The following is a 27,697-nucleotide window of genomic DNA, read 5'->3' as shown; positions in this document are numbered from 1 at the left end:
GGATGCCATTCACAGTGTAGTTTTATGCATGTCTGCTGCAATGTGAGACTCACTGAGTTTGAGGGCCATATTCCCACCGAATTTACTGTATTTTACTCTGAGTAAACATACGATTGAATTGTTTTCATGTCTTAAACAGATTTGTAGCCTGATCCTATCAAGCATCCTTTATTCAGTCAAAGAAAAGAAAAAACCCTAGCAAATTATGGTTAGGCGTCCCTTTACCTTTACCTTTATTCCCATGCAAATATGCATAGTACTGTAGTTTAAATATGATTTTCTCATAGACATGCTGTGTACACATCACCAACTTAAAATACAGCTTTTCCTCAGTTCGGAAAGCTGGTTTGGAGAAAAATGTATCAAAACACAGCATTTCAAAAAATAAAATAAAATAAAATATTTTTTTAAAAAACACAACATTTCATAAGAAATGACAGTATAAATAGGAAATGCATTAACTATATGTACAGGAAAAGTACAGGGCTAACATATGTACATCACTTCCCAAACAGTTGGAGTACACTGGGTGCAGGGTAGATGTGTACACAACCATAGATATATAACAGACAACCTTTGAACCAGGTGCAGAAATAAAACATGAATATTTCTTATTATCCCACCATCTGGCTGTAACTGTTCTGAAGGACAAACAGGCTGGGAGAGCATTTACCGTTTTTCAAAAGCTCCATGGAAAACTCATGCATAGGAAGTTTGTGGTGCTGGCGACCGTCAGTTGCATGTTTATAGCGGATGATGTCATTGCCATGATTCCCATTAACAAGGAAGCCGTGCTGGGGTTGCCGGAGGACAGTAAAGATCAGGGGATCTTGAGGTATGTCCAGATCAACAGCACTGATTACAGATGGATCCAGTTCCTTCATCTCGCCCTCCTGCACCTGAATGGTCAAAGGAAGTCAGAATTCTTTTGCAGAATGAGGGAATAATATAGACATGGAATTTGTAAGCTTGCTGAGGCTCATCTAGTCTGTTCCAATAAGCCATCATTAAATTTTGCTGGAGCTCAAAAGTCCACCTGATCTTAGGTTAAGGTGTATCTCAAAGCATGCATCTCAAAGGTCTCAGGCTCAATACCTATCTTCTCCATGTAAGGCTGGGAGAGACCTCTGTCTGAAACCATGGAGAGTGGCTACCATTCATTGCACACAATTATTGGAGGGATTGTTGGAGGAAATGTGGAGTGATGGGAACGTACAGTCATATGTGGTGGGATTGTCCATTGGTTAATGAATTCTGAAAACAGATTGGTATAGAAATATCAGGAATTGTGGCTAGGAAGGTGGAAATATCTAAATTAATGGTTCTTATTAGCCTGAGTAGCACCGAACTAGAAACAAAAGAGGAATGTAAATGGGGAAAACTGATGGTAATTGCAGCCAGACAGGTTATAGCGAGTAATTGGAAAAATGCAGAAGAGCTAGGGGTGAACCAATGGAGGAAAAGACTGAAAAAATATTATAATCTTTGAATATCTGTGATGATACATAAAATCAAATGGTTTAAGGTCAGTGAGAAGGAGGAGGATTGGTTTGAGAAGATATTGAATTATTTGGGTAGGTTTGAACACTTTGGGGCAATTAAAATGTTAAAAGTTAAATAAACCTTGTGGAGGGAGGAGTGTTAATGTATATAGAATTGTACATATGGTTGATTTGAATATGTTATTATTGATTATGTATACCCAATGTATCAGCCGTCTGGGGGGTTTCACTGTGTTTTGGTTGTTGGTAATATATATATATATATATATATATATATATATATATATATATATATAAAATAAAAATAAAAAATCATTCATTGTAGACAATAGCGAACTAGTCTGCCTGGACATATGTTCCTAACTCTACTGCCCAGCTCTAGCCACCATTCCTCTAAAAATGCTGTGCAAACAAATGCAAATAAATGGTGGAACTGTAAGGTAGTAAAAGGATTTTTGGGAATGGCAGATAAAGTTAATGGACTCTGCTGAAATGGCTAAAAAGACCGAACGAGTCAGAAGGAAGACCAATATTTTAATAAATGTATAACCTATCTTAAAGACCATTGTAAACAGTTAAAAATCATTAGTAGTATTGGAATATCACTTGTAGTTTAAAGGTGAATTCTGGACATAACGGAAGAGGTAAAGGGTTTGCATTATCATAAAAGATGTGGGAGGAATTGATTAAAAATAGGACCCACAAAGGGGAGGATGAAAGTCCAAGAGATTCCTTGAAAACTTGTTTTTATTATTTATGTTTGCTATATTTCTGTAAAATTGTAAGTTGAAAAACCAAATAATATTTTTTTAAAAAAACAACAAATGCAAAAACATGTGAGCCAAGGGATAGGAGATTGGGCAGCAAAAGAAAATAGGGCAAAGAGGTAGAAAGAGCATCCAGGTGATGTTTAGGGACTAGGACAGGTAGCAAGGAGCCGAAGAGCTAAGTGATGGATGGCGACTATGAAGAATAGGGAAGCTGAGTCTTGAACCAGAATAAATCCAGAGCAAGCTTGGAGAAAACTTTGACCCTCCAGGTGTTGTTGGGCTACAACTTCCATTGGTGATGCTGTCTGGGGCTGAGGGAAGTTGGAGGCTTCCCATGCCTGGCGCAGAGGATAGAGAGGCAGACGTGGGTTGATGAGGACTGCATGGAAACCAGAAGCTCAAATTAAGACATCTTGAATCGTGCATACTACATTGGTTTACTTAGGGTTGACTGAATACACAGGCATAAAAGATGGTGTTCCCAGAGGACAGTCTGAAGGCACATGAGGCCACCACCTTGCCGAAGCTAAGCAGCTCTTCATCTGATCAGTGCCCAAACAGCTGATCTCCTGGGAATCACATGATGGACTTCATGATGGAAAAAAGGCAGGATATAAATGCAAGGAAACAAATAAATAAATGGAATATGCTGGAAGAGTTGTGTGGGGAGGAAGCGAAAGTAAAGATGAGCTATGTTCTCTTTGAGAAAGGAACAACCAGAGGAACACACTATATTTCAATCCTTACTGTAATATTCCTTGCTTCAAATTCTGGCACTTCATCATTTGTTGGGTTGATCAATACATAAAATGGTGTCTCCATCGAACGATGCTTCCCGTCAGTGGCATAAACCATAAACTGGTCTGCGGTTGGTTCTATTCTCCTGTGCCTGCTCTGGACATAGTTTATGTGCAGACCCTTTATGTTTTTCAGCTGAAATGAGGCTAGATGAAAGAAATGCAAGTTAATACTGGATATGCATCTTCTCCTGTCCTCTTTGAAATAACCTTGCCATTCCCTAACATGTACACTCGTTCGGGCTACAGGTGTTTGTAGAAAAGAGGAGGGATATGCTCTGAAATGCTTCTGTGGATGATATTTACACAAAATGTGTTCTGAGACCTGGGGTGGAGCAAACCCCTCAAAACGTTGGGACAGTTTTAACATCCAGTGGCTGTGGGAAACCAACTAGAAGGGACTCACAATTCAGGGGTCCCCAGATTTTGCTTTTGTTTTACCCCACTATTCAGGAGTAGTCCCAAACTCGCCAATAAAGCCTCACAAAGCAGTTTACATGGAAACAATAACCATAAATTAAAACTGCATAATAGGAAAGCAAAGGCAACTTCTAATGAAAAAAAACATTTTGAAAAGGCAAGTTGAAACTTGCTTCGACATTGAGGATGAGTTGGAATCCACCAACATACTTTAAGGCAGCGGATGGGTTAAGAGGCCCAGGAGATGCTGTACGGCCACAGACAGAAATGTTGGTGGCTGCCTCACTGAGACTCATTCAAATTCAAAAACTCTCCAGCAAGAGTTTTTTTCACTATTCCAGGCAAGTTTGGTTCCAAGTTTAATAGATGATGCTCAATATAAAGCCTTCTGATGCTCCCCCATTGCACCACGCAGGGCCGGATTTAGGTTTGATGAGGCCCTAAGCTACTGAAGGTAATGGGGCCCTTTATATGTCCAGCTGTCCTTTGCCAACAACAAAATGTCCCTGTTTTTTGTGTTGAATATATGCTATATGGCAATTTATGGACCTAAGGTAAATATAAAGAGGTGTTTTTGCCCTTTAAATTTTTGGGGGACCCCCAAGACAGTGGGGCCCTAAGCTGTAGCTTGTTTAGCTTATACCTAAATTCGGCACTGGCACCATGCAGCCCAGCCCCCTCCTTCATATATTTCTGGCAAGTACAGAAATGAGGGACAGACGTACTGATGAAGGCAGACAATAACAAAGGAGGGTTAACTTGTCATACTCTGTATTTACCCACACTGTCCTGAAGAGACTTAGCATCACTCTCTTCATCACAATGGCATCCACCTGGCATTCATTGGAAAACCAGAAGAGGTGGGGGCTTAAGGCAGTAGCATTGCAGTGGTGGAGTGGTTCAGCTGGTAGAGCATGAGACCCATAATCTTAGAGTTGTGGGTTCAAGCCCCACTTTGGGCAAAAGATTCCTGCATTGCAGGGGTGTGGACTAGATTAGTGTTCCCCAAATTTGTCTCTGTTTTTGGGACTACAATTCCCATTATCCCTAAGTAGCAGGACCAGTGGTCAGGGATGATGGGAACTGTAGTGCAAAAACAGCTGGAGCTCCAAAATTGGGAAACACCGGGCTAGATTATCCTAGTGGTCCCTTCCAACTCTACAATTCTTTTGATTCTTCACTGGTAATGGCCCCTGCATACATTTGACCACAGGAAGGCAAAATGGACTGCAGAGGTGTTGGCAATGTGCCTAGATTTAAATACAAGTTGCCTTTCCCTGTAGCACACATACCTATGCTTATTCCCACATTGCTTTTCTCAAAGCCAGGGGAAGGCAATATATTCTCTATGTACCCAAATTGGGGAGGAGAAGCTAAAACAAGCTGCAAGTCATCTGCTTTCGTGTCGGGATCAGTGGCAGACAAGTGGTTAATTGTAATGGCAGCCGAGGTGCCCTCATCCACAACAAACATGGCACCTGCAAACAAATGATACAGTGATAAGTACTAGTCACAGGTAAGTAGCTGTGTTGGTCTGCTGTAGCCGAAACAAAATTTTAAAAAATCCTTCCAGTAGCACTTTAGAGACCAACTAAGTTTGTTATTGGTATGAGCTTCCATGTGCATGCACACTTCTTCAGTGATAAGCACTGTGTGACTTAAGGAGCCGGAATTGCAAAGCTAAAGAAATGTCTCAGATAACTGGTGGTGAAAGCCATCGTTCATCTGCTTGATAGCAATGTTTTCCAGTCGTGCCGTACCAATGACTCTTCATCCTCACCAATTGAGGAGGGAGAAAGGGGGGGGGGGGACCACACTTGCAAAACAATTCTGCTGATAAGCTATTCAGTATGGTTTATGCAGTGCTCAAGATCGGTTGTTACCTCTGTTTGTCACAGCATTAATTGCCTGAGAGCTGTTATGAATTGCTCATAATGAACCATTTTTCATGCATCAGTGCTTAATTTCCCTGCTGGGACAATCCTTCATTTCCAGAACATTGCTTAGGTGATAGACTGCAAATCACAAAGTTACTCATACATACCTCATTGAAAAGTAGTGGACATGCACACATTACTGGCAAAAGAGCTGCCTTTCGTATAACGCCACTCAGTTATAAAAAATAAACAACTATTGAAATTGTCACAGAGAATCGATGTAATGTCTGGTTCTAGGCATGTAGGACTCATTTAGGTTATGTGATTTTTTTTCATGGAAATCCCTTACTTCAACATTTTTAAGCTAAGCATGCATGGAACAACCGTCTTAAAAGAAAGAAAGAGATGGAAAGAAGATTCTGTACCAACCAAGGAGGACTGGCAGATTAAATTAATGGACTGTGCTGAAATGGTAAAACTTACTGGTGCAATAAGAAACCAAGAAGAAAAAAACTTTATTAAAGAATGGGGGAAATTTGTGGAATATTTGAATAGTTATTGTATACATTTAAGTTCATTGGCAGGATTAATTTAAAACCAAGCAGTTAAAATTAATGTTAAAGGAAAAGTAGGGAATAATTAATAATTGGAATAATGAGGGAAATGCACTGCGAAGAATTAAAAAATATAAGAAACCACAAAGTGGTGGGGTAAATATACATATGTCTATTGGGGAAATATTGGATTTGTATGTTTGTAAAAAAGTTTAAAAAGTAAAAAACAAATTTTTTATATAAAAAATCTTTGTAAAGGGGCTTCAAAACCTTAAGTGCTTTGTAAATAAATTAGCATAGACAGTTCAGCATTGTCCTAACATGTCCTGAATTATAATCTTAAATTCTCAACAAGCCAGCTGGGCATACAAAAAATAAAAAAAAAATGTAAAGATGTTTTACCAGTAACAATGGATGGTGGTTGGTTGTCTATAGGAAATATTGTGATGTTAATATCATATACTGGAAAAGATTTATGAAGCGGAACAGGAGGAAAAGGAGATTTGTCATAACAACACTCATTTGTTGGGCTAATTTGATCATCCGAGACAACAAAGGTAAGGATATCAAATAAAGGGGTCAAGCCAATCTCTCCACCTGGGGAAAACAAAGAAAGAAACAACAAGAGATAAAACAGGATATTTTTGCAATGCAAGAAACATTTGTTTAAAATGCTGAGGTGCAAAATATTTTCAGCAATAGTCATGAAGAAGAAACGAGAAGAATGGGAGGAATTTCTAGGTAAAGTAAAGGTAAAGGTACCCCTGCCCGTACAGGCCAGTCTTGACAGACTCTAGGGTTGTGCGCCCATCTCACTCAAGAGGCCGAGGGCCAGCGCTGTCCAGAGACACTTCCGGGTCACGTGGCCAGCGTGACAAAGCTGCATCTGGCGAGCCAGCGCAGCACACGGAAACGGCGTTTACCTTCCCGCTGGTAAGCGGTCCCTATTTATCTACTTGCACCCAGGGGTGCTTTTGAACTGCTAGGTTGGCAGGCGCTGGGACCGAGCAACGGGAGGGCACCCCGCCGCGGGGATTCGAACCGCCGACCTTTCGATCGGCAAGACCTAGGCGCTGAGGCTTTTACCCACAGCGCCACCCGCGTCCCACTAAAATTACTCAATTATGGTAACTTATGTTGGGATTTTAGTTCCCACCAGCTGCAAGGAAGCAGCTGCATTGTTTACATCATGTGATGTGTCTGAGCGTGAGACAGGATGTCTCAGTCAGTTCTCAGTGTTCTCAGTGTAACTGGGAGGAGTTACAGGGAGTTTTCTTCCACTTCTGGATAGAAGCAGAGTCGAGTCGCAGACTCTCATGCTGTACTGCTCGGGTGAGCAGCCATGTTTTGTACAGTCAAATAAAGTAGCTGGATAGACTACGGACTGTTCTCTTTCTTCTGTGATGGATTGCCAGAAGTTTGCTAGCGTGCTCCTCTTATAAGGGAGGGGTCGCTTATTAATGGTCTCTCTGGACTGAAGGTGGATTCCTGGGTTCCAGCCAGAGAGTGACCTCCGGAGAAACTCCCTGGATTAAGTGGAATGCTTGCAACCCTCCCGGGCAGGCGTTTTTCCAACAACTTATTCCTTCCAACAATGATGGCTAAACTGTGGTGCTCCAGATTTTGTTGGACTCCAGTTCCCATCCACTATGATCAACACAGCCAACGGTCAGGAAGATGGAAGTTGGAGACCAGAAACAACTGGAAAGCCACAGGTTCCCCATCCTTGCCTTGAAAGGAACAATAACAAAGACATCCATATGGATGTAGAGACATCTTTTCTGTATCATACAAATAATATAAAAAGACTACCCCCAGGAAAAAATGTTAACCTAATGATCTAGAAATCAATACATATGTCTATCACTTAAGAGATAAGCCATATATAGGAATTATTAATGTTAAAGCAATTCTATGTTCATATTTCTGTAATTTCCCCAATAATCATTTTGGAAATTGGCAAGGGGATGCGGGTGGCACTGTGGGTAAAAGCCTCAGCGCCTAGGGCTTGCCGATCGAAAGGTCGGTGGTTCGAATCCCTGCGGCAGGGTGCGCTCCCGTTGTTCGGTCCCAGCGCCTGCCAACCCAGCAGTTCAAAAGCACTCCCGGGTGTAAGTAGATAAATAGGGACCGCTTACTAGCGGGAAGGTAAACGGCGTTCTGTGTGTGGCTCTGGCTCGCCAGAGCAGCGATGTCACGCTGGCCACGTGACCCGGAAGTGTCTTCGGACAGCGCTGGCCCCCGGCCTCTTGAGTGAGATGGGCGCACAACCCTAGAGTCTGTCAAGACTGGCCTGTACGGGCAGGGGTACCTTTACCTTTTTTATGAAGTCCCATTGCTTAAAATTGGTATGTTCCGATCTCTTTTACAGAAATAAATGAAACTGATAAGTGCTTACAATTGGCTTGGCTATGGCCAGTATGTTTTTATTTCCACGATATGAACCAAAAGATTTTAATTTCCAAGGAACATCCATTATTATTCAATAAGGGTTGGATCCAGAGATCAACATGCAGTAGATCAACATGGAAGCTGATTTCTCTCTCTCCCAGCAAACTGCCCCCAGCAGCTCCCTGAAAAGTCTCTGCAAAATTACATACCATAATAACAAACAAAAACAATACCCCCCACACAATGGAGCCCCCTTTATCCCCAAGATAGGGTTGCAACCACTTATAATGGAATTTCATGTAACAGGAATAAAGACTTGGCCTGGATAGATAAAGGTTGCAATACGTCCAGAATTTTCCGGATAGAGCAGGTATTTGGCCCTTGTAAACAGCGTATGGGTGGAAATTGGGAAAATCTGGACGTTTGGCAGCCTATGTCGGAAGTATAGATTTTGGCGAATTTCATTTAAAAATAGCTCAAAAACTTTTTTTGAGATTTTGCAAAGAAAGCTCAACTACGTTGGCCAAACTTTTTGAAATATGGCAACCCTATGATATATGATCAGAGCATTGCTCACACTTACTTGTATGTTCGTATTCCACTGCTCCAGAAACAACATCTACTTGTGGAAAGCGATCCACCACAATCCCGTCTTTCTTCACAACCCCATATTTAGGATTTCGAGCGAGCATGAACATCAGCTGCATGTCTTCACTGTCTTCATCAGTAGCATAAAGGTTCTCCGAGGTGATGGCCACTGCCTGACCCTCTGGGCATTCGATGGAGGGAATGAGGTCAGCATTCATGACAGGAGGTTCATCATTTACTGGATTCACCTGGAAAAAATACGCTTGAGAGCAAAACTGTGCTGGCCATTCATTTCTGTGTGTAAGCATGGTTGCAAAGACGGGAAGCTATGACAGGATGAAGGGAATATTTTATTTACAGCAAAGAGTAAATGCTGGTAGATTTGGGTTCAGTTAAGCAGAACACCAGCTACTGAAATGCTGCTGTTGAAAATAGGGTGGCGCTGTGGGTAAAACCTCAGTGCCTAGGACTTGCCGATCGCATGGTCGGCAGTTCGAATCCCCGCGGCGGGGTGAGCTCCCGTCTTTCGGTCCCAGCTCCTGTCCACCTAGCAGTTCTGAGGGTCCAGAACTGTAGAAGCATAACCCTCTGCAAACACCCCTAGTGTACTGATATCTTCCTAATTTTTAAAATAATGGGCTTTATACAACTCCACGTAAACCTATTGAAATGGATTTAGAAAAATAGGTGTTGGTATTCACAGTAAGTGTTACAGTAAGTGTCACATTTTTAAAAATAAATAAATAACAGAAGTGCCGGTACTACGTACCCTTCAGTTACCCCCCAACCCCCCCACAAACAACAACAACAAAACAACAACAACAACAACGCACTGAATGGACCTAAGTTAATCACACCCATTCATTTCCATGTGGCTACTCAGAGCATAAGCAACATTGACTAAAACATCCCAATGTAGCCAACCTGATTTTTGACTTTTAATAAACTAAGGAGTTATAGCAAACAATGGTAGGGCCAAATATATACAAAACACAGCACAGTGTTTATTTGCAAGTGGTTTTCAAGTCCTTTAAGGATGAAACATTCATACGTAAAAATGAAGCATCTCTCTTTTGCTGATGCATTGCATTTTTTAGCATTTAATTCTGAGGGGATTCATCCCTGACAGTACAGGAAAAACAGAAAGGTGCAGGTATCTCTTACAATAATAACCATCAAACACGTATAACATAAGCCTCAAAAGTGCAGAAAAATCCCTATCTCGTCCAAGACCTCCAAGTTTCTAAAATAACCATAAAGCCCCCTGAAAATTCTCATCTTCCAGAGAACTAGTATTCTGATGAATCTCACACTGACCTGAACTTGCAGAATGAACTCAAAGGAATTGATACCATCTGTAGCTGCAAGCAGGATACGGTCTAGCAGAACCTCAGAACCGTCGTGAAGGTACCTGCGGGGATAACATTCTGAACTCATTTCAAATGTTTGCATTGTTACCACTGCTGCCATCAGCACCACACACCTATTACAATATATAGGAATTCACAGTCCTTGCCCAGAGATCTAACAATCTACGTTAGTAGTTAAAGATAGAGGTGAAAGACAAAGAAAGGGGATGGGGCATCAAAACTTAGGAAGGAACATAGGAAAATGCATTATACTGAGGCAGAACATTGGTTCACCTAGTTCAGCACTGTTTACATTGAGTGGCAGCAGTTCTTCAGGGTTTCGGACACCCCTAGCCCCAACTGGAGAGGCCAAAGATGGAACCTGAGACCTTCTGCATGCAAACCACTGAACTATGGCCTCCCTTGAGTTCAGGTGGACTTCTGAGCGCCTGAAGCCACTGCCTGTAGGAGAAGCTGGGATACCAAGCAGTTGTTTTGTCTGCCAACCCTTGCCAGGCCAGAACCTGAGGCAAGCTTGCCTTTTGCCCAGTGGCTGAAAAACATAGCTAAACTCACTCTTATCGGAGGCAGTGATGCCCACCAACTTGGATCACTTTGCAAAAAGGATTAGACCTATTCATGAAGGAAGAGGCTACTGGCCACAAGGTCCAAGTTCCACTTGCACTGTCAGAAGCAGCATGCTTCTGAACATCAGTTGCTGGGAATAAGTTGTTGGGCAAGATCTTTTTATGTAAACAAAACAAAACAAAATAGGTCCCACAAGCCTGAAGTCTGCCCTCTCCTGCTTTGCAGTGGAGTGGAAAAGGCCCTGTCTCAAAAAACAAACACAAACAAGCATATCAGAGATGATGTTCTGTACTAGCCTTCACTGGCATTCTAGCTTTGTATCTGCAGGGAAGTGCCTGTGTGTGTGTGTGTGTGTGAGAGAGAGAGATTCCAACCTTTGATCCTCAATCTACAGGTGAATTGCTGGAGTTCATCAAAACATACATTGGAGTCATTTGTTTCTGCTCTCAGTACTGTTTCGATTCATGGGCTGAATTAGCAGAATCTACAGCAATAACAGAGCAGGCATATATATATTCAGCGCCTTCTAACCTGACTTTGGACAGGTGGAGGTCTTCACAGGTGAGCCAGTCCCCCTGATTCATAGGAATCCCAGCCAGCTCAACAGCTCCGTGAAGAGGTGGCCTTAGCAGATGTATGCGGATCTTCTCCTGTTTGGTGTCCACATCTGAAATCAAAATGTGGCCCTGTGTAATGGTACATGACCCCCCTTCTTCTACTTTCAAGTTGTTTGTGAACACCTGGACAGAAGGAAAGAGAGAAAAGTTCCAGTGTTCCTCTCAGAAGACGTTTTTTGTTGATCCTTTTACCTTGAGCTAATGCTCTTGTCCATGGGGTCACGAAGAGTCGGACACGACTAAACGACTAAACAACAACAATATTTTTTTACCACATCATTTTGCACAGCTGAAAAAGGGGAGATGATCTACCTACAGTATTTGCAGGACGGCCACAGTGCAAGCTTTATACAATTGTAATTAAGTCAGGAATATGATTTTAGAAAAAGAAAGAAACTAGGGTAACCAACAACACACACACAAACACACACACACACACACACACACACACACATTTATATATTGGTTGCCCTTTGTGAAATTTGCCCCTGCTTGGCTACATTTAAAGTTAATGAGATCCCATAAATTTAAAGAACTATTATACAGTAGTATGATGAACTTGTGAGCAGAATTTGAGCTATGAGCAATAGAAGTAATTCGAGTATATTATTGTGGTTATGATTTGATAGATAGAAGATCAGGTGCGGCAGAAGGAGAAAAACAACAACTCCATGGAAAAAGTGGTGGGAAGCTGGAAAAATAAGAGAAAAGACAAAACTGTGTTTTGACTGCATATGTTAAAAATGTTGAAACAATAAATATATATTTTTTAAAAAAGGAGGCATTAAGCACTCCCAGTTTTTCCATGCAAATGATACAATCTGCCCTGTATTCACATTAATGAAAAGCTACACGCTTGGGAAACACATGTTTGTCCAAATAATGTGTGGTTTCTATTCTGAGACAGTAGGATGGGAAGCAAAAAATATCCTTCTTAAATGTGTTTAGGGAAGACATGATCTAATTCTAAAAATATTATACTTTGATTTCATCATTCAAGAGCTGAAACAACAAAAAGGAAAAAAATTCACAAGCCCAAACAACAGTTTCTTCTTTTCTAGCTAAGTTCAACCCTGAAATATGTCGAATCTCTAATTTTTTCTTGTTCCTGTTAGCATTGCAGTCATACCTCCGGAGCTTGATTGTCTACTGGGATAATGGTAATGTTAAAACAGATCCCCTGCAAAGTGTTGCCATGTCGATTGCCGACTGAAAATGTGAACTGGATATACTGAGGCTCAGGGCCGATATCTTGCAACGGTGGCATGTAAGCAACTTTCATGTGGTTTATGGCATGCTAGGAGCAAAAAACAAACAAACAAAATGTAAGGGATATATTCACCCCCCAATTCCCATATCTAAACTTGCATTACTATCCACGGCATTTTATACCTTGTATTCAATACAGTAGGGGTGGGAAACCTACAACTTCCATCAGCCCTAGCCACTTGGCCAAAGGATGATGGGAACGGTAGCTTAACAACATCTACAGGGCCACAGTGCGCTACTCCTGGTAAACATAAACAGTATAGTAATAAACTCCACTGGTTTTCTAATCATCATATACCTGTGGGTACAGTGGTACCTCGGGTTACATATGCTTCAGGTTACATACGCTTCAGGTTACAGACTCAGCGAACCCAGAAACATTGCTTCAGGTTAAGAACTTTACTTCAGGATGAGAACAGAAATGCTCTGATGGCACAGCAGCAGCAGGAGGCCCCATTAGCTAAAGTGGTGCTTCAGGTTAAGAGCAGTATCAGGTTAAGAACGGACCTCCGGAACGAATTAAGTACTTAACCCAAGGTACCACTGTATACAAATTTAATAAATAATAATAATAATAATAATAATAATAATAATAATAATTACAGTAAGATCCCATATACAGTCGTACCTTGGAAGTCAAATGGAATCCAAAACACCAGAAAACCAAACTGCGGCTTCTGATTGGCTATAGGAAGCTCCTGCAGCCAATCAGAAGCTGCAGATGTTCGGGTTCCAAAAGAACGTTCATAAACTGGAACAATTACTTCTGGGTTTGTGGCGTTTGGGAGCCAAAACGTCTGAGTTCCAGGGCTTTTGACAACCAAGGTACAACTGTATGAAGTGAGGCTACTGGGTGACAGAATTTAACCTTGATAACTAACCTGTGTGAATGATATCAGTGACGGAGTAGCAGGATCCTTAATCAGTTTAGGAATGCTGTCAACCATAAACAGTTTCCCAGCGTCCATGTGGCTGTGCAGAAAGGTATTGTCATAATAGAGAACACATATGCAGAATCATATAACTTTTTAAATAGCAAAAGAAGATACAAACGTACATCCCAAAACTAATTTCTCTCTCCAGAAATAGTCACCATCTCCCCATTAGGGTTATATATTTTTTACTCTGCCCCAACCCCCTCCCCCAATTATTTCCTGTATCATAAAGGGATAGACTTTTGCTTAGAAACACTGAAAAGGGGACTAATTCTTCTCAGTTGTGAAAAGGTCAGCCTGAAGTTGGAATAACTGTATTACTACTCATAAATATTAGCACTTAAAAAAACCACAAAAAACTTTATGGAACTCTTTTGAACTTTTACAGCGGTCTGGAACTTCCTAAAACTGTTTTGAACTTTCTAGAAGAATCCAAATATCGGTCTATATAGAAAGCTTTGTGGGCAAACAACTAAACTTAACTTTTAATATTTGTTTCAGGGGCAATATACAATGTCACACAAGAACCTCGTTTTATTCTAAGCAATAAGAAGTGATACACAATGTTTGAAACATTGTACAAGCATTAGAAAACGTGCAAGCTCTATTTTTCCTGTATTCCTACATGCTATGCATGTTACATAATACATTATAGAGTTGAATATACAAAAATCGATTTATTGATTTTGGGGCGAGCTTTTTTCAAAAGATTTGGAAATGACACTTCATTCCTTTGTTTTTAGGCAAAAGTTCATCTAACAAAGCTACAGGAACATGAGGTTGCAAAAAAGTTATAACCCTACTCCCCATCTCTACTGTTTCAGATAATTTTACAATGGATTGGGAAATCAAAGCAAGCAAGATATGAAATGCAATTAGGATGTGTATGCATGTAGCTTATTGCCTTTTAATCTTAATTTCCTGTCATTTCATCCATCTATCAGTGCTATGTGAAGCCACACGGTCAAAACCTTGAATGGTGAACTGATTGCAGGGTTCATGCTTTGCGGTCTATATACAGTTGTTTGGACTGTGCTTGCTGCTTCAAAAAAGATCTGAGCAGTCGAATAGGAGACATCAATTCTCAGAACCTAGGGCTGCCATACGTTTGAGATTTCCCTGATTTCCTTGGATTCGTATGTCAGAAATAGCATCTAAAAATCGGTACAAATGTCCAGGAAAACCCAGGCTTATGGAAATCCATGTCAGAAGGCGGAAAAATATTGGGGGGGGGGGGGTTTGCAGAAAAAGCTAAACAACTTTGGCCCAAAAAAACAACTCAACAACTTTTGTGTCCAAATTTTCATTTTTTTTAAAAAATGGCAACCCTACAGAACTGCACTTTCACATCTTCTCTCAAAGCAGATTTGCAATTTGGGGGGTGGTGTTTTGCTTTCTGCTGGCTCATTATCTTCTGACCGCTGCTGTGCTTCACCATATAAGTTTGCGTGCATTAACCGTTTTCCATCTGTTCATAAATTAAGGATGGAAAATGACAGTGGTAGCTAGCAAGACCTGAGACTGGCACCACGTGGGCAATGCAGAAGAATGGGCTTTGGTCAAACTACTTTGAAAACATTCTTAACTCCCCTATCCGAGGAACGTAAATACAAATGCTAATTATTAATCAGAGTTTTGCTCTGCCATGCAACATTTTGAAAAAGCACCCTTTTCTTATGAGAAGTAACCATTCACACAAGCCTTACTGATGTACAGAAGAGAAGAATGGGGGAGAAGTTATAGTATAGATGATCTCCCTTTCCTGCGCTTCTCTGTCGATATAACTGAGATGTTTCTTTGTTAGATGGACGATCTCAGTTTCCTTGACAGTTAGATGGCGGCTCGTCCCTGAAATTTCTTTGGGAAGTTGATCATCTGAAGGAATTATGTGCACTCTGACTTCCTAGTGTAAGGATTTAGAAAACCATTATATAGTGGTGGTGGTCAGGACACCCAGGTCATTGGAAATATTGCAGCAAACAGGCCATGGTGTTTAGACAGTGTTAGACAATAAGCATTTAGCATCTGCTGGGAGAAATGACAAGACAGGAAAAGATGCTAAAATATTCCTCAAGTGTCATGTGATTCAATAGATTTCTGTGAAAGTCACTATTTGAAAACTTTACAATGTATTTTTTCATGAGATCTTAAACTTGGGTTCTAGAACTGCCCATGACTGTTGTTTTTAAAGATGTGTACATACAAGTACAATTTGTTGAAACCCAGACAGACAGAACAGACAGACAGATATTACAAATAAATCCCAGCATTTTCTGTTATCCAGATTGTGTCTAATTATTCAACATATTAAGGAAATTTCAGATTTTCTGTTTGCCTGCTATGCAATCCCTTCCTTGAACATTGATACACAGCCTTGAAATTTGTGAAGCACTTTAGTAATATAATGGGCTGAATCCTTCTGGTTTAAGGAAAAGTAGACTATCACATTTTACAGTTCACTCCTATGTATGTTTACTTGGGATTAAATCCCACAGTGAGCATGTTTAGGAGTGCAGTCCATGATTATAGATATATTTTATTGATTTGTTTCATTTGCAAAAACAAACAAACTATGCTGCCAACATTAAGTGAAAATCATAAAAAGTCAACAATAAAATGACATTCATAAAACACAGGTGTCATTGTGTTCTCCCTCGTGGACTTGCAATATATCCCCCAATGACATACCTGAGTTTCTGAAAGATTGGGAGGATCATTACAGTCACACAGAACAAATTCAATGGAATCTTCAAATATTTCTCCTCCTAAGTGGTGGTAGTAAATGATCCCATTGAATAGATCTTTCTGAAGAAATTTAGTGACAGGATAACCTGGTGAATCACAGAAGAAAATATATTTTAGACCTATAAGAATTAGGGCCTTATATTTAATGCCATAATGGTGCTCCTGTGAAGGCTTTGTGGTTTTTCTAAAATAAAAAACCCAAGTATTTTACTGATACCTCCACTATGGAGAAGAATATGACCCTTTATATATATAAAACAACAACAATGGTCAAACTCTCTGCCACAGGCCTCAGTTATCTTCCATTTAGCACGTCTGGCATTACCTTCTCCCTTAAAGCTGCCAGGGATCTTTGGACCATGAAAATATCCTTGGCTGCCCAAGTCCTTTTTAATGAAAAGCAAATAAAAGAAATTTCTCCTGAGAAATAAACATTTATGAGGAAACGTTTGCTGTGCAGTTTTACCAACCGAACTCAAAGCAACTCAGTAGCAGTCTTGGGCATGACTGAGGTGTACACTTTGGTTTTCTTCATTGGCTAGGGATTATTAGACAAAGGGCTATAGCATCTAGCTTGCCTGAATGCAAGATAGAGGGGATTTGTGAGAAACTAGCCTATTGTAAAAAGGTAACAGTTACATTTGCTGCACTGCCTCCCACTGGCATGAATGCTGCCCAGAATGGAATGAGTTTCTTAAGCTTGAAAAGGCTCTCAACCCCTCGACTCAGGGCTGTCTTTAACATATGTGCCGTCAGAGTGCAAAGATCTGCCCAGCGCCCCCAAATTAACTTTTATTGAGCTTTTATGGGCAGGAGGGAAGCCCAAAGTTGTTGACCATCAACGCAGCAGAAAAGCTGCTTTTGTTTCCTGACTCATCAGGAATATTTGATACTACGGAGTAACAGAGCAACGGAGGATGGGGCTGGGGACTTTTGTTCCATTGCTTTTCACTGCAACTGATCAAGAGGGACTGGTTGGCGCCCCCCAGAATTTGGTACCCAGGTGCCCCACGCCCCTTGCATCCCTGGATAAAGACGGCCCTGCCTGGACAAGAGTCTCATCTTAAACAAATTCATTATGCAGGGTGCCCCCAAATTTATGTGCATTGCCATTAAATCGTGTGTGCACACCACATCTTGTGATCGATTACGCAGGGTGTGGCTCAACTTGCATAATCAAACCAAAGCTGAAACTCACAGCCTGTTTACTAAGGCCTGGAAAACAGTTGAAATCTCAAGTGTTAAAAAGGGATATGGGAATATATCTGAAAGCAAGACATAGACATAACACACACACACACACACACACACACACAAATAAGCAGAAAGAAAGATGCTCTCCCCCCTTTAGCTTGTCTAACATTTTACCAATTAGGTCTGGTCCAGGTTTCTTCATGATTTCTCCTGCCTGTGATGCTTTGGTTATATTGAAGAGTATGTAGTCATCGCTAGAGTCCATGTCGGAGGCTTGAAGCATTGAGCCTTGGATCAGAATTGTCTGTCCTTCATGCACTTCTATTTCAACATTACTGATGAGAAATGGAGGGCTGTCATCTTTAGGCAGAATGTTGATTGGAAATTTGTGGCGACTGCTGTGTCGGTTATCAAAGATCCTGAAGACAATATAGTCCTTTGTAGAATCACTGTCATCGTGATGGTAACGGACTAGACCATCCTTAAGGTCTGAGACTGTGAACATGAATCCCTTTCCTCCTGTCAGACAACAGCAGGAACATGATTCATAATGGGTGTATGCTTTTAAAAAAGGTAATACTACTTTTGAAGGTGTGAAGCTTATGAACAGAAATGATTAAGTTTATAAGAGGTAGAAATTGGAGGGCCAAGACCAGGAAATCATAAAAGATTTCAGCCCTGTACAAATTCACTCACTGGGTCACCATTGGTGATCATCCCTCCTCATGAATTGCAGAAAACAATCTTGTTACATAGAAGAGAAGCTTCCAGACTAGCCAGGCCAAAGAATAACCATCATTAAATGAATATGATTCCTTCACTACAAACATCAGAACTGGCTTACTGGATCAATGCTGGTTCACTGAGTGACAGACACAACATCGTTTTTCTCTGGAATGCTAGTGAAGCAAACAAGAACATATTGCAACAGAATCCAAACTATGTTGTGAATGCAACAACATATAGGCTTCCATGTCACAAGAGCACATTATCTGGAAGAGTTAATGAGTTACCCACACTTAAAATTGCAGAATAATAATTTTGCAACGTGGCGATTAAAATGCACCAAACAATTTTCCACAATTTTTTATACAAATAACATGGGGTGCAATTTGACATTCTATCCCTTTTTTTGGTGTGCTTTTAAAAAATGTACATGAAAAATGTGCATTTAAATTAGATATTTGTTCCCTAAAATACATGGTTTGTTTTGGGGTTTTGTTTTACACTTTTCAATGCATTCCCCACCACCTAAAATGGAGGGATGATCACCAATGGTGACCCAGTGAGTGAATTTTTAGTTTTTGTTTTATGTTGTTGTTCTTGTTGTTTTAAAAAAACTGCATTGGAAAATTCATAAACACACATAATCAGAATGACAGCTGCATTCCAATCTGCATATAAATCTGGGACCTGCAAATTAGGTTTCTTTGCTTTGAAATGCAGACCAAACACATTTCTCCTCTATTCCTAGTATCAAGCAGAGGGTTGTGACCAATGTTAGTCATACTCAGCGTGGACCCATTGAACTTGATTTGCACAACTTAGGACTGTTAATTTCAATGGGTCTATTCTGAGTAGTACTTAGTTGGATACAACTCAGTCTTTCCCATCACTGGTTAGCTATTTTTTAAAAACTGAGATACCAGGGACTGCGCTTAGAACCTTCTGCATGCAAAAATATGTTCTCTACCACCAAGCTATAGTTCTTCTGCTAACCTTTAGGGTCCAAAGGTTTAAGAAATACACAAATGTGTCTTTAGTAACTTCATGTGGAGCCAGTACTAGACTTACAGCTGTGCAGAAGTCATACAAAGGCATTTGTCAGAAACCATGCCTCACCAGGGTGCTGTATAGTTCTCACAAGTGCTGTCTTGTCTAGGGTTGTGATACACCTGGAATTGCCTGGACATATCCAGAATACTGCAGTCGGCAGAAATCGGTGTCTGGACAGAAATCAGTCCAATGTCCAGAAGAAACTCAACAACTTTTCTGTCTGAATTTTCACTGTTTGAAAAATATGGCAACCCTAGTTTTGTCATGAGCCCACTAGTGGCTTCCTCCTCACATCCTCATTGTCATGGCAGCTGAAAAGGTGAATTGTTGCATGAACTGCACTGACCTATAGTAACATCTGTATACAGACATCAGGGAGGACACAATACCTCTTAGAGTGAGCTGTCCATGCTGTAGACCATCAACAGTGACTATGCAAACACCATTGATGTCGTCATTATCTACAATCTGAAACTGCTCCCAAGTTATAGGGCGAGACTGTCCTTCCAGGAGATCAAGACCTAGAACAGAAACCATGAACCTGTAATTTATTCAGAACAGTAAGAACAATAAGTGCAACCCAGCACTAATGGTGCATTCCTTTCTATAACAGATGCCAACCACTTGCATGGGGCCTTTGATTAAACCATATTCAAACAACCATATGGTTTACTCAAAGGTCTCATGCAAGTAGTTGGCGTCTGTTATAGAAAGGAATTCATTTCATCCATATAGAGCTCTGGAGGTAACTCTTTGAAGCTTCATTTAGCACTGACCCCTTCAAGAAACTTCACTGAGGACAATGGCAGACCCTCCAATTGTCCCTATTTTCCAGGGAAAGTCCCAGATTTACAGAAGCCATCCTGGTTTCTGATTTGATCCAGAAATGTCCCACTTTTCCACAGGACATCCCTATTCTCACCAGAGGAATGTTGGACGGTATGGAGTTATCTGAACCCCGAGCCATCTGAAGGCAGCCCTGTGTAGGGAAGCTTTTTAATGTTTAATGTTTAATTATGTTTTTATGTATGTTGGAAGCTGCCTAGAGTGGCTGGAGCAACCCAGTCAGATGGATGAGATAATAATAATAATAATAATAATAATAATAATAATGGAATAGGACATCCCTATTTTCATCTGAGAAATGTCAGAGGGTGTGCAATGGCTTTCAGATCACATGCTCATTTTGATTCAACAAGGGACACATGATGCACATACAAGTTGATATCATGAACCTCCCCTGGGTCTTCCTAGGAGGCAGCACAAAACTAGTGTCACACTGAGCCTGGTTAGCTCAGTTGTGATGCTAATAACCCCAAGGTTGCAGGTTTGATCCCCGTAGCTGCATGTTCCTGCATTGCGGGGGGTTGGACTAGATTATTCTCAGGTCCCTTCCAACTCTACAATTCTACGAGTCAACAAGTCTATGACAGAAACAAACCTTGGGACAATTTCTGCAGCTACCTTTCCCCACAAAATGGCATATTCCCATGCGGCTTCTCATTTAAGAAAGCTAAAGAACCTACGGAAAGAATATTGGTTTGTTGCATTTGACCTCTGCAGCCACATCCTGTCTTTTAAAGAAAACTATGAAGCATAATATGAATTCTCACCAGTATTCCATGAGACCCGAGGAGCATTTGTGTGTGCCGTTCTCACAGAGATATGGATAGTAATTGGTGAACTTCTTTCAAAGTACAAATCATGAACTTCAAACTCCACCTGTTACAGAAAAATGGAAACAGCATTTTCTAAAGATTACCTGGGAAGATGAAACAGCAGCTGTCAAGTAAGAGACTCTTGCAGAGTGGGGAACCCTACAAACGTTGCTGGGCTGTTGCTACTGCCATCCCTGACCATTGGAGATGCTGTCTGGGGTTAATGGGATTTGGTCTCTAACAACATCTGGAGGGTCAATTGTTTACCAACCTCTGAACTAGAGAAATCTTGAAAGATCTTGAGCTCAAAATAACATAGGAAAACAACCGCAGAGAGGTTTAGAGTGCTAAATGGAACCAGAATGTTTAAAAGACCATATGTTTCCCTCCATAATCTCCCATATCCCCCCCTTTAAAAAAAATGCTGTTCCCTGTAGTCAGTTTGTACAATTTAATTCTTAAAAAAATGTTTCACACGTGAGACATTCATTTTAACTTCCACAAGAGGGAGCACGAATTATACTTCCATAGTATTTTTGCAACTGAAAATGCAAATGCTGGGGATTCTTTAAAAGAATAGAAATCCACCCCCCTTTTAACCATTTTTTGAAAGAAACAAAACCAAACCAGAAATAATTAAGGTATTAGATAAAAATAGGCTGAATAGCAGCTTATGGAACACATTTTCACTAAGGAAAGGGCACTGATGTCTCTGTTCCAACCATACTCACTGCCATTGCTATTTGCTAAAATTTAAAGAGATGACAAGATCCAGTCATAGGTGACATTTATCTTTTCTGTTTAAGCTCTCATAAGCATTTATGCATCTCAAATACTTGTAATTCTTTTCTAATGTTATTAAAATGTATAAGTTCTCCCATCTTATCGCCTCTCAGCATCAACCATTCCTCCCACAGCATGCACAACAGAACATGACAGATTCCCTGAAAGGATTAAAGGACGGTGTTGGATGAAAAACATCGGTAATAATAATCATAATGATCATAAAGCAACTATATAACTTTCAAATGCTGTGATCCAAATTTTTAGTAACTTGGGAATTTATAAGGAAAGTGGGTTTCATGTTTATTAAGGGGCAAATAGCCCTCATGATTCTGACAAATTAATCTAGGCAGTTGAACAAACTTTAATGACACACAGAGATGGTTCACATGTGCATGCAGGTCATCAGATTCCTCATGATTTAATAACTTAACATTTGATGACCTGTAATACGATGTGTGAAATCACTCTTTTGAAAAGTGCTGTGATGTAACCAGAGAATGGGTCAAAAGTCCAGAGTCCCACTGAAAAGGAGCCCCCTGTTCTGAAATGAAGTAACACAAATTGCAGTCTATAGAGAGGGGGTCTAACAAGGCTATTAATTCCAGAGTCCAAAATTACCTAACTGCCACCACCATGACTGGAAGTCACTGATCTGTTTCTGGGCAATGATACTCAGCATGGTACTCCTCCTGCTGCAAGATAGGTTAGGCTAAGACAGCCTTTGTCAGCCTTGGATCCCTAGATGATGTTGGACTACAACTCCCATGATTCCTAGCCAGCATATAACGAATGATCAGGGATGATGGGAGTTGCAGTTCAAGAACATCTGGGAAATCCTGGGTTGAGAAAGGCTGGGCTAAGAGATGGCAACTGGCCAAAGGTCACCCAGGAGAGGGTCATCCCCAGGAGAGGAGATTCGGACCCCATTCTCCCAAGTCATAGTCCAACACTCCAGTCATTGTGACACATGAAGGGGGGGGGGGAGAGCTCCCGTTGCTCTGTCCCAGCTCCTGCCAACCTAGCAGTCCGAAAGCACGCCAGTGCAAGTAAATAGGTACCACTGTGGCAGGAAGGTAAATTGTGTTTCTGTGCACTCTGGTTTCCATCACAGTGTCCCATTGCACCAGAGGCGGTTTAATTATGCTGGCCATATGACCTGGAAAGCTGTCTGTGGACAAACGCCAGCTCCCTTGGCCTGAAAGGATGAGTGCTGCAACCTCATAGTCACATTTGACTGGACTTAAGTGTCCAGGGGTCCTTTACTTTTACCTTTACCTACACAGCAATGAAATTCCCAAGTACCCTATTCGACAACAGAAGTGGAAAGAAAAAGGATTGCCAACGAAGGAGGAATGGCTTGTGGAAATGACGGAACGTAATGGCATAAAGAGGACATGATGACAAAGTTTTTAAGGAGTAATGGAGACCACTGATCTATCAAACAATCACCAATATATGAAGTTGCAGGCAGGATTTGATATACAGTCAAACCTTGGTTGTCAAACGCAATCCGTTCCTGCACTTAAGCGGAAGCCGCGTCGGATGTGTGCCTTCTGAAAACATTCAAAAACCAGAGCATTTGCTTCTAGGTTTTCGGCATTCGGCAGCTGATACATTCCAAAACAGAGGTGTTTGGAAACCAAGGTTTTACTGTATAAGCCAGGCATAGGCTAACTCGGCCCTCCAGATGTTTTGGGACTACAACTCCCATCATCCCTAGCTAACAGGACCAGTGGTCAGGGATGATGGGAATTGTAGTCTCAAAACATCTGAAGGGCCAAGTTTGCCTATGCCTGGTATAAGCAATGGATTACTGAAATATTTGATGGTAGCGGGGTTTAGATAAGAAAAGTATGTGTATTATAAAACAGCTAATAAAAAGGAATAAACAAACAAACATCAGGACAGTAGGAGTGGAAAGCCATCAAGAAACCGTATATATTTTTTAAAAAGTCTTTCTTGATAAATGCTTTGAAATCTTGTGAGAGACTTCATTAAAATCGCTTTGGTTACCTCATAATTTCTCCTCTCTGTGTGGCTGCTGTTTGGTGGCTGATAAGCAATAAGCATATCATTGAGGCTGTTCCACGTGAAGGATGAGATGGGCCTCGTGTGGTCTTGCAGATGAGTGATGTAGCCTTCCCGGGGTGGTTTGGTGATGTTGAAGACGAGCAGGGATTTGGCTGTTTCACTGTCTTCAGCATCCAGTATGGTTGTTGACAACAGGCTCAGAATGAACTGGTCTGCTTCTAGGATTTGCATAGCCATGAAGGCAGCTTGGGGCGGCTGATTAGGAAACGCACCTCCAATGTGAACGGGAAGCCAAGCATGCTCAGACTGCGGAAGAAGAAGCAGGTGACAAAGTAAGCATCTAATTATGGCTGAATGTTCTTCTGGCAGCCTAACCCAGTGGTGCCATCCAGGTGTTTTGGACTGAAATTCTCATAAGTCCCAGCCGGCATGTCTGAGCCTGGTGGGACTTGTAGTCCAAAACATCTGGAGGACACCAGATTGGCAAAGGCTGGCTTCACCTAAGCCTGCATCTGTCGATGCCAAAGTTCCTTCCTAGAAGGCCAGGGGTCAGCAACCTTTTTCAGCCATGGGCCGGTCCACCGTCCCTCAGACCATGTGGTGGGCCGGACTATATTTTGAAAAAAATATATGAAGAAATTCCTATGCCCCAGATATAACCCAGAGATGCATTTTAAATAAAAGCACACATTCTACTCATGTAAAAACCCCAGGCAGGCCCCACAAATAACCCAGAGATGCATTTTAAATAAAAGGACATATTCTACTCATGTAAGAACACGCTGATTCCCAGACTGTCTGTGGGCCGGATTGAGAAGGCGATTGGGCCACATCTGGCCCCTGGGCCTTAGGTTGCCTACCCCTGTATAAGGCCTTTACCTTGTAGATGGTCTTGCTTCTGCTGTCTGTGAGATCCAGCCTGATGGGAATGTAATCAATGTTGGGCGAAGGAGGGTCCAAATGCTGGTACCTTAGGCCCATCAGGAGAAAATCTTCACAGCTCACTTTAATATTCTGTATGGTCTTCAGGCCCAAAACACAGCTCCCAGATGGACACTTTTCACCTCTCCTATGTCCTAATGGCCCAAAGGAAATCACAGTGGGTTTTTTCTCTCTCAACAGAAACATGGACAGAAGATGCAAATCAGACACCAGAAGCTAGGAACAGTTCACCACTGAAACACCTATGGGAAGGAATGAGGGAGCTATGAAATGTTCTGTGGATAATTTTAATAGCCAGCTCCAGTTCTATGTTCTCTGTGAATCAGGTGGAGTATCTCTCTGTTCATAGAATGCACTCCCAGAGAAGCCCACCAAGGACACTTGCCTGATGTTCACTCTTATTATTTTTTAGGCATCATGTTAAGGCACATCATTCTATTGGCCATGGTACAACATAAGTAACCAAACAAACCCCTGTGTTGCAAAGAAAACGTCAGCAATGTCTACGCAACATGATGACCATGTGCATATGCAATAGACAACCTTTTAGAGAATTCCTTCAAACCATAACAAGTCCAAAATGAAATCTTTAGTCTCAAAGTCCCTGAAAATCTTTAAATGAAGTGAGGTACCAGACTTTGTACGATAGAAGACAAGCTGTGAAGCTTTGTGTATTCAGCAAATATGATGTCCAACACTGAACAGTGATTCCGGATATTGACTACTGTTTCGTAGAATTCTTCGTCAGTGTGGTGGGAGGATATAGAATTGCTTCATAAACCCATCTTATTTCGAATGAATGTATGTAAATGAAAATGCTGTGGAGCTCTGCTCATGTAACAATGTACATGGTCATCATGTTGCATAGACATTGCTGACATCATTTATTGGGCAGAGGCAGCAGCTTACAAGGGCGATTGGGGGAACTAATGTTGTATGCATGATGTCAGGACGTCGGTTGGAAGGAGCTGGGGCAGAGCCACACACAGTGGCCATTCAGCTTTAATGGCTGGTGGCTCCTCCTCCCATGATGTTCCATGATGTGTCACGTCATGCCCCTCCCCATAATGTGGAGGCAAGTTGGCGCCCCTGTACAACCTCATCACTGAATGAAGATATTTGTGATGATATGACAGGTGCAGAGAAACAAAATGTACATACCGGTTGTGGGAGGGAAACTATGAGGCTGATCTCCACGAGGTGGTTCTTCTTCTTCTGATCCTCTGACAAGTTGCCCATGGGCTGGTAGGAAAGTTTCTACAGAAATCAGGCTTATGGTACAATCCAAGTTTATTTTCCTGTTGTAGTCTAAAGTAATTACGTTCTTGTTAATTACATTGGATAGGCCATGAAAGCCAGCGACCTGTAGGGCACTTGAGCTCATCTTGATAATATTACAATCTGGTTCAAGTAACTTTACAAGGAAGGGAACCATTTCGGTAAATGTCTCAGTTTCTGTAAATCTGCAAAGGGCAAGCAAAAAGACAATCAAATTTTAGCAAGCAAAAGAGTTGGGCACATTTTGGAATCTACAACATTTGGTATATTTTAATTGGAACCTGTTAGTGGGTTTCCCAAAGGCTTGTCTACTGTGATGATACAATGCTGGGCTATATGGGCCTTTGGCCTGATCCAGCAGGTTCCTCTCATGTTCTTACAAAATTCAGAAAACCTATTTATGCATTGAGGTGGCTGAACTCTTATGAAGCTCTGTCTCAAACTTCAAGATTCATCCCTATAGTTATGCCAACTTATTAATTCATCAGGTAAAAAGGTAAAGGTAAAGGACCCCTGTACAGCTAAGCCCAGTCAAAGGCGACTATGAGGTTGCAGCCCTCATCTCGCTTTCAGGCCGAGGGAGCCAGCGTTTGTCCACAGACAGCTTTCCGGGTCATGTGGCCAGCAGGACTAAACTGCTTCTGGTGCAACGGAACACCGTGACGGAAACCAGAGAGCATGGAAACACCGTTTACCTTCCCGCTGCAGCGGTACCTATTTATCTACTTGCACTGGTATGCTTTTGAATTGCTAGGTTGGCAGGAGCTGGGACAGAGCAACAGGAGCTCACCCCGTTGTGGGGATTCGAACTGCCGACCTTCTGATCAGGAAGCCCAAGAGGTTCAGTGGTTTAGACCGCAGCGCCACCCGCGTCCCTAAGTGCATGGTTCCAATTGTATGGTTAGGGAAACCTATTATTTCATTTAATCAACAACATCCTACAACAGAAATGCAACCTTGAAAGCTGGAAAGTATAAGCAATACCATATGAGCCAATTAGCTCTTCTTCTTCTTCTTCTTCTTCAGTGAGCCAGTACCTTTCTCCTCACTGGCTTAATCATTTATTTAGATATTTATATGCCACAGAATCGTGGCAACAAAATGGCACTCACAGAGGTGGACAAACACCACAATGGCCAGCCCTTCTGCTGCTGGAGAGGTTTTAAAGAGAGGCTCTTTTTGTTTTTGAGTAGGAAGGCCTTCAACAACCCTCATAGCCTGATTTAGCTCTGTTTGTGTTGTGAATCTAACCCTCTGGGGCGGGTTCATGACCTACTATCTTGAGATATCCCATTACTGGAGCCATAATTCTTCCCTGCTGACAGTAGCAACAGGCACAATCAGTGTTAAGTAAATTATCCATAATTTTATTTATGGGCCAAGGAATAGGATGAACGTACATAATTTGTTTAATGCATTTGGTTTTGCAACCAATGGGCACCTTGGATTTTTTATTTTCTTCTTTTTTGCACTTAATTTATTTATTATTAATGTTGCAATACATATATGAAATCTTTACATATTTATACCTATACATTATATCCGTAAATTCACATTTTCACATTTCATTATGTACCAACATTTATCCATTTCTTATTTCTTGCCCTGTGTCTTCCTCCACCTGCGCGTG

General features: G+C 41.3%; 1 protein-coding gene across 5 annotated transcripts in view; it reads right to left on the bottom strand.

Moving 5' to 3' along the window:
• The window catches only part of FREM1 (FRAS1 related extracellular matrix 1), a 77,162-nt gene that overhangs the window by 36,283 nt on the left and 13,182 nt on the right, over nucleotides 1-27,697 (bottom strand). For 3 of the 5 annotated variants that reach the window (XR_014506259.1, XR_014506260.1, XM_083419196.1), the window contains exons 4-20: nucleotides 25,951-26,252; nucleotides 24,727-24,923; nucleotides 23,830-24,153; nucleotides 20,986-21,094; nucleotides 19,762-19,893; nucleotides 17,771-18,115; nucleotides 16,346-16,488; nucleotides 15,364-15,560; nucleotides 13,604-13,694; nucleotides 12,583-12,750; nucleotides 11,368-11,576; nucleotides 10,217-10,310; nucleotides 8,895-9,147; nucleotides 6,323-6,517; nucleotides 4,782-4,967; nucleotides 3,020-3,216; nucleotides 674-899 (exon numbers count right to left, since the gene is read on the bottom strand). Coding sequence is in view for 1 of the 5 variants with exons in the window: in XM_083419196.1 (XP_083275322.1) it covers nucleotides 674-899; nucleotides 3,020-3,216; nucleotides 4,782-4,967; nucleotides 6,323-6,517; nucleotides 8,895-9,147; nucleotides 10,217-10,310; nucleotides 11,368-11,576; nucleotides 12,583-12,750; nucleotides 13,604-13,694; nucleotides 15,364-15,560; nucleotides 16,346-16,488; nucleotides 17,771-18,115; nucleotides 19,762-19,893; nucleotides 20,986-21,094; nucleotides 23,830-24,153; nucleotides 24,727-24,923; nucleotides 25,951-26,252 (3,368 nt within the window). In the remaining 4 variants the exon portion in view is untranslated. The remainder of the gene's footprint in view (nucleotides 1-673; nucleotides 900-3,019; nucleotides 3,217-4,781; nucleotides 4,968-6,322; nucleotides 6,518-8,894; nucleotides 9,148-10,216; nucleotides 10,311-11,367; nucleotides 11,577-12,582; nucleotides 12,751-13,603; nucleotides 13,695-15,363; nucleotides 15,561-16,345; nucleotides 16,489-17,770; nucleotides 18,116-19,761; nucleotides 19,894-20,985; nucleotides 21,095-23,829; nucleotides 24,154-24,726; nucleotides 24,924-25,950; nucleotides 26,253-27,697) is intronic. The other 2 variants (XR_014506261.1, XR_014506262.1) reach the window with 1 other exon arrangement.

Source organism: Podarcis tiliguerta (genome assembly GCF_965153285.1).
Source record: "Podarcis tiliguerta genome assembly, chromosome: 17".
Lineage (NCBI taxonomy): Eukaryota > Metazoa > Chordata > Lepidosauria > Squamata > Lacertidae > Podarcis > Podarcis tiliguerta.
Note: the sequence above shows the minus strand (reverse complement) of the source record. Positions and strands in the feature narration are given on the sequence as shown.